The sequence below is a fragment of the Mauremys reevesii genome, linkage group 14, assembly GCF_016161935.1.
Source record: "Mauremys reevesii isolate NIE-2019 linkage group 14, ASM1616193v1, whole genome shotgun sequence".
Taxonomy (NCBI): Eukaryota; Metazoa; Chordata; order Testudines; family Geoemydidae; genus Mauremys; species Mauremys reevesii.
In genome coordinates, this window is record NC_052636.1 from 32,570,184 (window position 1) to 32,584,530 (window position 14,347).

The window sequence follows — 14,347 nt, forward strand, 5'->3', positions numbered from 1 at the left end:
CTCTCGCTCCAGCTCGTCCCAGCCTCCCATGGGACAGGAGAAATGGCTGTAGTGGAGCCAGCTCAGGTAGGGGTTATTGGGGGGTTGCTGGTGGGTTCCTGCTGGAGGGAGAGGGGCAGGAAATACTGAAGAGGTGGCAACTTCTGGGGAGTTAGGTCTGGAGGGGGGCAGGGAATACCCTGGGTGAGGATAGGGAGTGGGGACAGAGTGTGACAAACCTGCTGGGACTTGTTAACGTGGGCCTAGATCCTCAGAACAAACACTTGGGTGTTGGGGGAGAAAATTCCCTAATTTGTGAAACAGGAAACAGACAAAGCAACTCCCTGGGCAGGGCTGGGAAAACTGACCAGGTTTCCAGGGCTGAACCCTCAGCCTGCTAGCTAGGGGCTGGTGTGACATGGAAAGGGGGCACCCAGCAGGGAGGTGTAGGGAAGATGTCCCGGCCCCTCACATCCAGCTGCTGGCAGTGGGGAGGGTGTTGGGTTCCCTACCATGGGGCTGTGCCTGGACCCTACTGGGGACTCCATCTCCTGTATCAGCCTCTGGCTAGTAGGTCTGTGGTGGATCTGCTGGGAGAGACAAGGGGCTCTCACTTCGTCCCCTCACCCAGATGTCTCCTGGCTGCTCTCAGCAGTGTGGGGATAGGACTCTGCTGACTCTCTCAGAGCTTCCATTTGATTGGCTCCTTTCCTCCCTGAATAGTGGGGCTGTGAGTGGGGCAGCAGGTACTGAGTGTTGGGCTCTTGCTCTTTCAGGGGCCGGTGACCTTCGAGGAGGTGGCTGTGTATTTCACCAGGGAAGAGGGGGCTCTGCTGGACCCTACTCAGAGAGCCCTCTACAGGGAGGTCATGCAGGAGAACTGTGAGAATGTGACCTCGCTGGGTAAGGGTTCCTGTCCCCTCGGTTTTTAGAAAGAGAAATGCAGCGTTAAGGTTCATGCCACTCCCCTAATGCCACCTCTGCTCTGCCCTGTTTCAGCATCACCCCGACATGCCAGAGACACCCACACTAGCCCTCTCCCCTCCCCTGTTACAGAGCGCTCTGGGAACAGAGCAGTACAGCAGAATGTCTAACATGTTCTTCTCTTTGCTAAGATAATATTCCGGTTCAACTCCATCATAGCAAACAGAAGCTTCCTCCCCCTGGCCTGCTCTCCAGTACTGAACCTCCTGCACACAGGCCAGCTGAGACTTGCACAGTGTTACTACCCCCTTGCCCTCAACCTGACTTTTCCTTTTGAGTCACTGCCTTCACTTACCCCTCACTAAGCCCCACAGATCACTCGAACATACGCCCCCAGGGTGCTGACAACCCCCATGGCAAGAACACACCCTTGGACACCTTTGCTGACCAAGCCTACAACACGCAGCACGGAAATGAGGCAGAATTGCCCCCCAAGTTTCACATGCACCTCTCTGCATAGCACAGGCACAGCTCTGCCCAGCTGCTGCAACCAATCCCTCCATCAGCCAGTCACAGCTACAGCTGGCCCAGTGCACACAGCTACAGCTGGCCCAGTGCACACAGCTACAGCTGGCCCAGTGCACACAGCTACAGCTGGCCCAGTGCACACAGCTACAGCTGGCCCAGTGCACACAGCTACAGCTGGCCCAGTGCACACAGCTACAGCTGGCCCAGTGCACACAGCTACAGCTGGCCCAGTGCACACAGCTACAGCTGGCCCAGTGCACACAGCTGGAGGCATGCGGATAGGTGCTGAGATTCACACCTGTGAGCACAGCACAGACAATGTCTTAGTCTTAGTCTTTCCTCGGGTCGATTATAGGTTCATAGATTTTAAGGCCAGATGTGACTATTAGGTCGTCTACTCTGACATCCTTTATACCACAGACCATAGAATTCATCCCGTTACTGCTGCATTGAGCTGAATACCTGAGTCCCTTTGGCAGTTGGTTAACCTTTGCACGGCCCACACAGAACCATTCTCACTGGTTCTGGCTAGCTACAGGGTTAAGGGTTGGGGGAAAGTTTACATTAACTTTTCCTGGTCTGCAGAGGTTTAAGTTTACTCACCGTCCATATGGTGCAAGGCAGGAGACAGCACTGGGCAACCTTAACTCTGCATTAATGTAGCTTATGAGCATTTAGTTTCCTGTTTTAAAAAATGGATGCTTTTGCGCTATAGCTGTATCTGTAATTGAGCTTTGGCCAGCAGAGCCATGTTGGATGGTGTGCGTGTGTGCACTTTTTCACAGCCTTAAACAATAGAGCTGGACTGGCAAAGCTTTTAAGAGCTACCTAAGACCTACCTAACTAGTTCCTCGACAGACACCTGACACGCCACCTTTAGGTGAACGAATATGCGTCTACCTGGTGGGAATCCAAACCCTGCGCCCGGCACCCCCTTGGGTGGGGCACCCGTACGGCCCCCCCTAAAGGCCGGTCCTGGGTGGGGAGCAGAATTGATCCCCTCCACTGTCCCCTGTGGGGAAGAGTTTGTGGGGGGGTTCAGTCCCTGATTTTTATTTTCTGTCTCTCCAGCACTTACTTGGGTTTGTTCTCTGCCTTTCCATCCCCAATTCTGAGATTTCTCCTCTCTTCTAGCAGGTGATGGGGTGGTGAGGGAGAGCGAGGAGCAGAATCCTCACCAGGAAGATGCTGAGCTCGCCGAAGCGCATGGGGAATTACTGCGAAGAGCCAAAGGGAGTGTGTCCAGCCCCCATGAGCAGGGAAAAGCTGGTGAAAATTACCACAGACCAGAGAGAGCAGGAAACCACTCAGAGGAGAGAGTGGATGAACCCATTAATTGTCAGGGAACTCACAGGGACCTCAAGGAAACTACGTCCCAGGAGAAAATCCTCACGGAAAAGCGAGAGACTACGTGTAGTGAGTGTGGGAAAAACTTCCACTACCGCTCAGCCCTTATTCGACATGAGATAATCCACACGAAAGAGACACCTTACAAATGCTGTGAGTGTGGGAAAAGCTTCAATCGTACCTCAGCCCTTAGTAGGCATCAGCGAATACACAGAGGAGACAAACCCTATGAATGCCGTGAGTGCGGGAAAAGCTTCACTCAGAGATATACCCTTAACTCTCATCAGAGAATCCACACAGAAGAGCGACCCTACGAATGCTGCAAGTGCGGGAAAAGCTTCACTCAGAGATCAGCCCTTATCTCTCATCAGACAACGCACACGGGAGAGCGACCCTACGAATGTTGCGAGTGTGGAAAAAGCTTCTCTCGGAGCTCAAACCTTACTATGCATCAGAGGATCCACACAGGAGAGAGACCCTATGCATGCAGTGAGTGCGGGAAAAGTTTCAGTCACTTCTCCTCCCTTATCTCTCACCAGAGAGTCCACACGGGAGAGAAACCCTATGAATGTTGCGAGTGTGGAAAAAGCTTCTCTCGGAGCTCAAACCTTACTATGCATCAGAGGATCCACACAGGAGAGAGACCCTATGAATGCAGTGAGTGCGGGAAAAGTTTCACTCACCTCTTCTCTCTCATCTCTCACCAGAGAGTCCACACAGGAGAGAAACCCTATGAATGCAGTGAGTGCGGGAAAAGCTTCTCTCGGAGCGCAACCCTTGTTACACATTACAGAGTCCACACCGGAGAGAGACCATATGAATGCTGCGAGTGTGGGAAAAGCTTCACTCATAGTTCAGGCCTTTCTAAACATCAGAGAATCCGTAAAGGAGATAAACTTCATAAAAACCTTCTCTAGAGCTGTCAGGAGATTTTTTCTTTAATTCTTTTGACAGTTCCCAGGCAGTGAGTGTTAACGCTGTTTGCATCTTTTGCACACTGTAGTTCCTCAGCTCCCACACATGAGTTGCCCAATATTGGAGCTCGCCGGCCTTGGGGTGGATCCTGTGGTCCTTTGTATCAACTCCATTGTCCTGCGAGTCATGGGAGTGTGTGTCCTTTCTACCAGGAATGTCATCACCCCAGGTGGGGGAGATGGGGGGTGTCTTCAACCAGCTACATTGAGATAAAATCTACGTGGGTCTCATCACTGTGGTTGCCATGGAGTTAGCTAGCTTGAGTTCACTTTCCTGATGTAATAAGACAGCTATTCTTGCAGTAAAGACATGGGCTATGGATAGTCAGTGGGGTTATCTAGCACATTTCCTCCTGATCTGACCTAATCACCGTCACCTTTCCTTGTCTAAACAAACCTGGAGATTCACATTTGTACCCCTCCTCCCAGTGCAAAGTTATTGTTAGAGACGTCAAGTTCCTCTTTGAGGACAGATTGTCTCATTCCCAGTTGTTCTCACATTACCCTGGGTTGTGCAGAACAGCAGTTATTTTGTTGACTTTTTTCTCATTTAAAATATATTTAAATATGATGAAGAGCTGGAGCAGTGTCAGGGAAATAAGGGTCATTTTAGGCTCTGTGACACTGGAAGGAGATGGGGCGACTCAGACATTCCATCCTTCCCCATCACCCCAGAACTGTTACCTTGTGCCTGAGCCATGCACAGTTCACCCCTTCGTATTCCTTCGCTTCCCAACGTGTCTGGTGGGGTCATGTTCTTGGCTGTCCATGCTTGGGAATGGTGCTTGTACACGTCTTTGATCCTAAATCAGAGTCAGTCTGGCAGGAGATGAAAGTGTCAGACTTGGAAGGGGATTTCAAATGGATCCCAAGCACCGTTCAAATCCCCTTTTCCCTCAATGGCAAAGCTGCTTCTGGGAAGGTCGGCTGTTTTTTCTCCCGTTATGAAGGTGCTAAAACTCCTGTAAATAACACTAATGAGAGACGTATCAGAGGGGTAGCCGTGTTAGTCTGGATCTGTAAAAGCAGCAAAGAATCCTGTGGCACCTTATAGACTATCAGACTTTTGGAGCATGAGCTTTCGTGGGTGAATACCCACTTCGTCGGATGCATGAGAAAGCGCTGGGTGAAGCAGGTTTCAGTGGATCATGGGAGAATCTCTCATCCTGATTCTGAGACATCAGATGTAACCTAGTCTGGAATTTCACTTTTAAATTAAAATGAAAGTGTCTTCTACCTCTCTGTGATATGGGTTTTCTATCTTTCATGAAGGCTCCTTGGTCATATAACTGCATGTTAGTTTTGTTTGACAGAATGCAGCTCAGATTTTTTGGGAAATTTCAGACAAATTACCATTTTTTTACTTCAGGTTTGTTTTTCCCCCTATTCCTGCATGATGACATGAAGAAAATTCAAATGCAGTTCAGTCAACAGGAGAGAATACTCCAAGCTGTTGGACATATTATCAAAGAAACAGTCGTATGTTTAAATCTCCACTCTGAAAAGGTGAACAGCAGCAGACCCCAAATGGGTGCAACTGACCGAAGTAAGTGCACAGGGTAGTTCAGTTGTTTAGGTCAATATTGTCTCAGATGATCCAGGGATAGAATTCCACAGCAAGTGATTCAGAACTAGGAAAACGCCCAGGTATTTGGTTCCCAAGGTATTTGTGACCCAGTCCCTACAGGAGGTTACTCCTGAAGAGATCTCCTAGCTAATCCCAACATTTGGGAAATGCTGTCTGTGATGAGGTGCATCCACCCTGACCTGGCACTGCTAGGGTTAACTGCGCCATGTGGGCTGAAGAGGCCACACCCCCTCACCCTCTCTGGGCATGTGCCGACTGGAGACGGAATATAAACGGGAGCAGCTCAGCCTGGGCGGACTGGGAACAAACCTATGTTGTTGGCACAGGGTGTCGGGGGGCGGGGGGAGAGCCCAGGGCTGGGGTGGCAGGGGCTGTGGGGGTGGGGAAGCCCAGGGCTCAGCAGGCTCCTCTGGCGGGGACCCCAGGGCTGAGGGTGGGGCAGCCAACATTTTTTTGCTTGGAACGGCAAAAACCTAGAGCCGACCCTGCCTCCACGCACCGTGAGGTAGGTATGAGCAGATCATTATTATCCCTACTCGACAGAGGAGAAGCTAAGGCTGAGAAAGGAGAATTGACTTGTCTTAGGTCACACACCCAGCCAGTGGCGGAGTTGGGAATAGAACCCAAGAGCCCTGATTTTCAAACTTACCATCGGATCTTGAATTTCAGACAGTGAATGACCTGAATAAAGTGCTCTGATGAGCTCCAGACCAACAACAGTGATAGTAATTATTCAGCAAGTATTTGAGCAGTTCACGATTCTCTCTAACGTTGCAGTTCTCCTCAGAGACCATTAATGCAGAGAAGCAGCAAAATTCATCAAACATAGAACTGGTTCTGACTTATTTCATTGCTCTTAAAAGAGAACAACAAGGACCTGAGTCTCGTCCCTGTCAATAACCCCCTGCTCAGCCAATCAGGGATAGAGACTGAGGACGGGAGGCTGAGGGTTCTCACCAGAGAGCCCAAAGGATGGCCCAGGTCATAGGTGGGGATCACTGCCCGAGCACTATTTCAGCCCCATATTTTTGGGTGGACCTCCCACAGTGGGAGCTGCAGAGCACTCCCCCGCAACACACACACACACACCCTCCTGGTGTTGGGAGGGGAACAGGTAAAAGGACAAAGGAAGCAAGAGAAAAAGAGGAGGGAGGAAGATAGGAAGCAAAAAGAACAAACCCTAATGTCCCCAGTGATTCTAAGGGACAAAATCCCAGGTGCAGAATAAAGTTCTGCCTCCTTAAGCTCGTGTCTTCCATGCCTAGAATTCAACTGTCACCAGATGGATCAGACTGAACAGGTTTCAAACCTCCAGGAGGCTCTTACCTTCTAAACAGGGACGGCTGTTTTCTAGTAAAATCACTAAAAGGGAAGGAGAAAACTCAAGAGGTTCCTCCTGGCGCTCACGTCCGTGAACCCGAATACTCTCTCAGTCCTCAAAGAGAGACCTGGAGAAGGAGACTTGCTGCAGCAAAGCCACAGGGGTCTCTGAGGTTTCCCTGGCCCCTCGCCCCTGGCTGATGTCAGCATCTCTCTGTGAGGTCACCACCTCCCCACCACCTCTGACCAATAGTCTGAGGTCCTGCAAAAGGCCTTTGTGATGTCACTGCCACACCCCTCCCTTGCTGTGCCAATGTCCTGCCCCTGCCTAGGCACTTTGCAGGTTTGAGCTACTCCCTGTGGATCACCCCACTCAAGGAGCGTGCGTTCTAGGCAGCAAGCTGGCTAGACAGGGAAACATCAGACACTGCTCCCAATGCTACACTCAGTTTTTCAGAAATGAGTCGACTTTATGGCCAGAAGAGACCATTAGAGCATCTAATCTGACCCTCTGCATATCACAGGCCTCCTGTAGGACACAATAGCTACTTTTGAGGCAAACACATTCCAGAAAGGCATCTAGTCTTCATTAAATGACATCAGGAGATGGAGAATCCACCACTTTCCTTGGTAGCTTGTTCTTGTGGTGAATCATCCTCGCTGTTTGAATTTTTGTGCCTTAGTTGTAATATGAATTTGTGTTTCTTCACCTTCCAGCCATTGGGTCTTCTTATGCCTTTCTTTGCTAGATTAAAGAGCCCTTAAATACCCAATCTTTTCTCTCCATTAAGGCAGTTCAATTAAGTCACCTTTCAATCTTCTTTTGATAAGCTAATCAGGTTGAGCTCTTTCAATAGCTCACTAGAAGGTATTTTTTCCAGTCCTCAGAACATTAGGTGGCTCTTTGCTGCCCCAGCTCCAATTTCACAACATCTTTTTCAAATGAGGACACCAAAACTGGAGGCAGTATTCCAGTATCAGACTCACAGATGCTGTATCACCTCCTGTGATGTTATTGACATAATCTGTAACTGTATAGATGACCATTGCGACCACTGTTCTATATTTGCAGCCAATATTACAGGGAAGTGGTCGTAAGGGTCTATGGAGAGGTTCTGATTGGCTGAATATAATGATGCTTTTTCTAGATGTGTATCATTTTTTTGTAGTTGACATTATGAATATTGGCTCTATGCTGCCTGTATTTCAAACTTGTGCTCTGCTTCAGGGAATGATACCTTTGTTTAATTGATGAAAACATAAACTAGACACTTAGAGGATTGGAACTGATTTCAGCTGATGGACAGGTTTGCTAGGTTTTTATGCATTTGGACAGCAAAATGTTGAGTGTTCACATTCATTTCAAGCATCCTCGTATGGTGGAGCTCCTGAACATAATGGAGAATGGAAATGAAAATTTTTTTCAAGAGGGCACCTGGGTTTGAACAAAGGACCATTTGATCTGCAATCAAACACTCTACCACTGAGCTATACCCCCATTACAACAGGAATATGGAATCGTGGTCTCCAGGACTTTGAAGGACAGACCCTGCTTCATCGAGCTCCTTTGCCATTCCCAGACCACAGGTGGTTTTAAAAATGGGGTTTGATTAAACTTCTTAAATGTGGTAAACACCACAGCTTGCACACCCACTGATATAGCTTCTCCCTATGACAGAGCTGCCACCTCCTGGGGAAGTGGATTGACTATACCAACAGGAAAACTCTCCCCCCTCAGCATGGAGCAGTGGTTCTCAAGCTGTGGGTCAGGACTGTAAAGTGGGTCGTGACCCTGTTTTAATGGGGTCACCAGGGCTGGCATTAGACTTGTTGGGTCCTGGGGCTGAAGCCAAAAGTCTGAGCCCCCCCCCGGGCTGAATCCCTCAGGTTTTGGTTTTGCCCTCCCCCCACCGGGGCTCAGTCTTTGGCACTCTCCCCCCCACCAAGTGGGGGGGCTTGGTCCCTCTTTCCAGGGCTATGTATTAAGTTATTTTGGCAGAAGGAGGTTGCAGTGAAAGGACGTTTGAGAAACCCTGGCATAGAGCATCTCCATTACTGAGCTGCAGCAGCATAGCCTCACTGTTTGAAACATTGACCTGGCCTTAGCCTCTGAATATGTCTAGGCTTGGCTCCCTATGGCACTGTTGTGATCAGACGCTGAAAGTACAGCCATGGAGACACCACACACCAGCCTTGCCTAGCTGGCAAGGATCAAACCTTCACAGAAAGACACCCATGGTTTTCTAGCCCAGCTACCTAAGGCCTCAGCCACAACCACTTAACACAGGGGCCTTTCTACACTCTGGTTCTGTTCTCTCTGAAGGGTCATTACAAATTGTTTGCTCAGACCAGCTTCCCCAGCACACTCACTGCTGTGCAGCTCTGTACGTGTGGCCATGGCTGAACAGCAAGAATTCCTGCCCATTTCCTACTGGCTGGAGCATGATTAGTGTGTGTTTGTGGTTAATGATGTTGCTGTTGATTGTTCATTCCCTGCCTTGGCAATTCAGACAGTCCCTTTTCCGGTTGTATTGCCAGCACCTCTGTGATTCCAATAACAGAGGCAGGTTTTCTCTGGGCACTGAGATTTTTGAGGGCGTTGGTGGCTCCGTTCTTTCCTCACCCTGGAGTAAACTCAGCTTTTTATTCCATCCTTGATGACTCATGGAATAACAACAGCAGCAAGAAGAGGAGAGTGAATATCTCATTGCCAGGGGGAAGGTGGACGCATTCCCTCTGTCTGACCATTGCCATTGCAGGAGAGAAGGTTTCAGTGGAATCGAATGCCCTGGCTCAGACAATAGACACAGGGAGGTTTTGCTGTTCATGGATCTGTGCAAAGGAAATTGTGGGTCTGTGTGAAAATGAGGAGGGATATGAAATGCCCATGTGGTGGTGCCTAAGGCAAAAGGGAACCCTAGAGGATTAGAACAGGATAAGTTCTCAAGCAACATGTTTCTTACTCTGCCCATCTGTTAGTTTTGATTATTATCGATGGAAAGATTTTGCCATTGGGTTGTGTGTTTACACAGAAATTGACATTTACCAACAAATACGTAATTCTTCCAAGCCTGCCTAGTCTGCCGGTGGTGAGTTTAGAGGGACACACTCACTCTTCCCACCCCCCATGCCAGGCCTGTGCTCTCCAGAATGTCGACTTCCCACAGAGCTGGGATCCTTCCCTCATCTCCCTGCAGACCACTGCCCCACCCCCACTTCTGGGGTCCCCTTCCAACACTGTCCAACTCCCCTGCTGGCAGGATCCCTTCCCATTCCTTTCATTTCCTGCCTCCCCTCTGAGCAAAAGCTCTGCATTGTTCCTACACTGGGAATTGAACCCAGGCCACCTGGGTGAAAACCAGGAATCTAAATCACAAGACCATACGGGACTTGTATAGTCAATAGCACATTTACACATTCACACCCAATAATTCAAAGTAGCCATTCAAAAAACCTTCAAAAACAGACTTCAAAGAGAAATTGCAGAGTTACAATTGATTTGCAAACTTAACACCATTAATTTGAGCTTGAATAAGGACTGGGAGTAGCTGGCTCACAATAAAAGCCATTTTTCCCTCTCTTGGTATTGACACCTCCCCATCAATTATGGGGAGAGGACCACATCCACCCTGACTGAATTAGCCTTCAACACTGGTTCTCCCCTTGTACAGTAACTCCCGTCACTTCATGTTCCAATCTATATTTATGCCTCTATCTGCAATTTTCACTCCATGCATCTGAAGAAGTGGGCTTTTTACCCATGAACGCTTATGCCCAAATAAATCTGCCACCGGACTCCTCACTGCTTTTAATTCTAAGCTGATCTTAACCCTTTCAGTACCCTTACAAACTCAGATGCTTCTCACCACAGGCTGGCTGGTGGCTTTTCAACCAGGCTCTCCCCTTTCATCAGCGCTTCAGTTGCTTGGTGTGGGGGTGTCTGTAGATGTAGGTGACAGAGAGAGAGATAAAGCCTGGCGAATGTCTCTCCTTTTATCATGTCCTTTCTTCCCTCATGGCTTTGCCCCCCCTCCCCCCTTCAGAGTCAGGTGAGCATCACTGCGTCTCTCCAAGCAAGTCTGAGCAATTCCCCTGGGGTGTCCTCATGCAGGTGAGTCATTGCATTGTAGCTCTCTTGCTGGACAATGGCTGTCGATGGGTTGTTTGACACCCTGTCCGGGTGTTGGTTACTTTCCTTGCTGTTGCCACTAGGGAGCTAATATTTGGCTGACTCCCCCACCTTACAGCACAGTGACAACCACACTGCACAATTCTCATAACTTCCTATGCATGAATGGTCTACATCTATGGGTAGAGAAATGACTTTCAGCCGATCATATCCTTTCCCCGATACCTTACAAGTCATGCTCTATATGTAAGATCACGATGATATGAAAATGAGGATTATGGGGGTTACAGCCGCTCCCCCAAAGGTATAGTATGTCACACTGAGATTCTATTTTCCTTTGTTCTGTAACAGCATTACAGAGATCCAAAGATTGGCCAATGGCATTTCCAAGTGCTAAAATAGCAAGCGATGTCAGTCTCTCATTGGCCATCAGTGACTGAAGATGTGGTTTAATGAGCCGGAGCTTCAAGGCGAGGGTGGCTCTGTCCACTGCCTTCCATTGCGCTGCTGGGCCCCAAGTCCCTGGTGGCCAATATGTGACGCTGGGAGAAGAGAGTGGGGTGGCAAGTGGCGGCAGGACTTTTGCCACCAGGGTCTAGCTGCCCAACTTCCTCCTGGTACTGCTGGCCCCCCGTCGCCTTCAGGTAACCCAGGAACTAAGGCAGGAATAGGGCGAGGACGCAAGTAAAGCCGAGCAAGGAAGGCAAAAGTGAATCTTGTCTTCATGGGCCGCTCGCAATGACGTCCTTTTTCTGTGCCACAGCTGACAACAACATCCCAGACAGAAAAGCAGGAGGCCAAAAAGAAACCGAGCAGCTGCTAAAGTAGTTCAGTTGGGAGCGTGCTAGACTAACAGGCTCTTCTATCCCCCTTTGTGCACGGGTGGGATGTTTTCTGAAAGTGCAGCAGTTCCTTTAACTGCCACGAGTCCCTCATTTCAGGCTATGCAGCAGGAAAAGGCAGCATGGGCTTCTGCACCGAGTTGGCCCACCTGACCGTTCATTCTTCTCTTGCTTTTTGTCAGCAAGGGGAAGAAAAAGAAGCTCTCCCTCAAGCTGGAGTCACAAGGGCTACGTAAGGACGACTTCCTGAGTGCCCGCTCCAGTCCTCTGCTCTGCCAGCTGGCCCACTGAAGGGCTGCCACCACTTTCTCTAGGTTTGTCCATTGGTCTGTGCCAGGGTGAGCAACAACCAAGTAGATGGAGTTTCTGTAGCGTAGTGGTTATTGCATTTGCCTCACACGCAAAAGGTCTGTGGTTCAAAACCAGGCAGAAATATGCTGGCTTCCTTTTGCCAGATCCCCTTGCTGTTCAGGAAGGCCTCCTCCTTCTCCTATTGGCCTATTGGCAAATGTCTCTGTGGTCTCTGCCATTCATCGTGGGGAGTTTCCCCACTGATAACAGTTCTTGCTGGGTTGGGGAGGGGAGAGAGAAGAGGCGTTTATTTTGTTTCATTCCTCTCCATTTTCCGTTCCTCCCCGTCCCTTCCAGGGTCCTCCCTTCCATTTCAGACTGTGCAGTGACACCCTCCCTGCACCCAGGACTCTCGAGCCTCTGGAGCAGCACGATCCCATGAGATCCTCAGTGACCAAGGGTCTTTTCCAACTTCCAGGAGACCCAGCTTGAGTCTAAAGGAAGCTCTGCTCCTTCCTGGGGATCCTCTCTCCCTTCCTGGAGATCAGGATCATGAAGCCTCTGCCTTGCCTCCTGGGTCTGAATTAATGTCCCATTTCCCACTATGTGCTCGAAAGAAACAAATGTTTCTAACCCAGGTGAGCGGCGTTAATTCAGCTGGAATCCTTCACCCACATTCCTTAGGAGATACAGACTCTCTGTGACACAGACTGACTGGGGTTCATCTCTGCATGTCCCCAATGGGGAAGGAAAGACACTGAGGGCGAAGGAAGAAGATGGACAGAAGGAGTCAAATGGGGCTAGACCAGAATAGGACATTTTCTGCCTGTTAAAATGTACTAGACTCTAATTGCTTAAAACAAAAACCCACCAGCTTCTGTTTGAACCATCAGCTTTTCACAGAGCAGCCAAAGTGGTGAAGCACAGACACACATAACCACCGACAGCCCAAGTTTGTCTAAGAAGCACCTATAGTGGCTCATGCAGGGGGAAATACAGCTGTGGGTGTGAGTTCAGGCCTCACCCAGAGCGTTGGTTTTCATTAGCCACGGAGCTTCCCCTACTTGCTTTGCCTAATTCACATGGAAAGTGCCATAGGAGGGTGATGAGAGTAAATTCTAAACTCTGAAATGCGGAGGTTGGCCCAGAGATTGGGATAAGGGGTTTGAAGAGAAAAAGCTCTAAGAGTATAAAACCAGACAGTCTCCAGGGGCAGGTACGGTACAACGCCTCAACAGGGAGCCATTTGGGGGGGTTCACTCCCTCTGTTCAATGTCCTGAGAGGTATTTGAAGATGAAGATAACGCCATGGCTAACAGGTGACTGGCATGTCCTGGGTTAAAGAAAGGGACCTGGGTTAATAGTCTGAAGATTTGTGTTACCGTCACTGTCTGACCCCCTTCAGTGCGGAGCAGGTGTGTACGTTGCTGGGTGGAGCGCACAGACTCCTGGAGAGCAGGGGCAGCTGTTTCCATGGCAGAGAGCCTGGCACTTAGGAGACTTTCTACACTTGCTGTTTTGAAGCAATTCAATAAAATAACGGTGGAGCTACAATGTCTGGTCCAAAATTTCAGCCGCTCCTGGTGCAAAAAACGCTATTTTAGGATCTAAATCGGAGGCTCCCAGCACTAGGACACCTGACCAGAGAGCTCAGTGGGGGCGTAACAGCTGCTGACTCTGAGGGTCCCGGGCTAAATCCATTTGCAGGGGGAAGTGTTTTGATTTATTTGATGGATAATGAGCACCAGCTACCAGGGGAGAAGCCCTGAGAGTCGCTGCCACTCCAGCTGCTGCTAGGGCAGGGGGGAGCCCCAGGGGGCCAGCTGCTGCTCTGGCCACCCCAGAAGTGCTGCCAGAGGCCACCAAGCTGTGGCTGCTCCTGCTGCCCTCGGGACCACTGGTCAAGTGGTCCCCGGGCCAGCCGCATTGGCCGCTGCTTGGGCGGTCCCTGGAGCCAGTTGATTGAATGGCCCTGGAGTCAGCCACTGTGGCCACTGCAGAAGTCACGGAGGTTGCAGGAAGTCACAGAATCCATCACTTCCACCACCTCCGTGACAGACACGGAGACAAACCCCTCCCTGCTGTGACTGCAGTTCCTGGAAGGAAAGAGAAGAACAGAAAGTGAAGAGAGAAAGAAAAATAGAGATTCCCTGTCACCTCTCTCCCTGCTGCCTCCCCCCTTGTATTCTGTAACCCCATCTCACTGGGTTCCCTGTGCTGGTGCCATGGGGGTGACACTAGAGTTCTGGGGATTTGGGGGGGGCTCTTCATTTCTCAACATTTCACACAAATTTGTCTTTGGGCTGAAATTTCTCCTGTGAGGCCTCTCAGTCAGAGCTGTACCCCACCCTGTTTGCGGGGGGGGGGGGAGATATAAATTGCAGAGCAGGCAGAGAAGTCGCCCATAAAGGGTCATATTGATCTG

The 14,347-nt window shown here is 49.8% G+C and overlaps 1 protein-coding gene and 1 non-coding gene across 2 annotated transcripts in view; one reads left to right on the top strand and one right to left on the bottom strand.

Moving 5' to 3' along the window:
• The window catches only part of LOC120381593 (zinc finger protein 585A-like), a gene marked incomplete at both ends in the record, with an annotated part of 108,780 nt that extends 105,106 nt beyond the window's left edge, over positions 1-3,674 (top strand). The window contains one exon of the mRNA XM_039499747.1: positions 2,965-3,674. Within this exon, the coding sequence (XP_039355681.1) occupies positions 2,965-3,674 (710 nt within the window). The remainder of the gene's footprint in view (positions 1-2,964) is intronic.
• A 4,412-nt stretch (positions 3,675-8,086) lies between these two features.
• Positions 8,087-8,158, bottom strand: TRNAC-GCA. The gene has a single exon. It is a non-coding gene; the product is annotated as a tRNA-Cys (tRNA).
• Between the last annotated feature and the right edge of the window lie 6,189 nt (positions 8,159-14,347).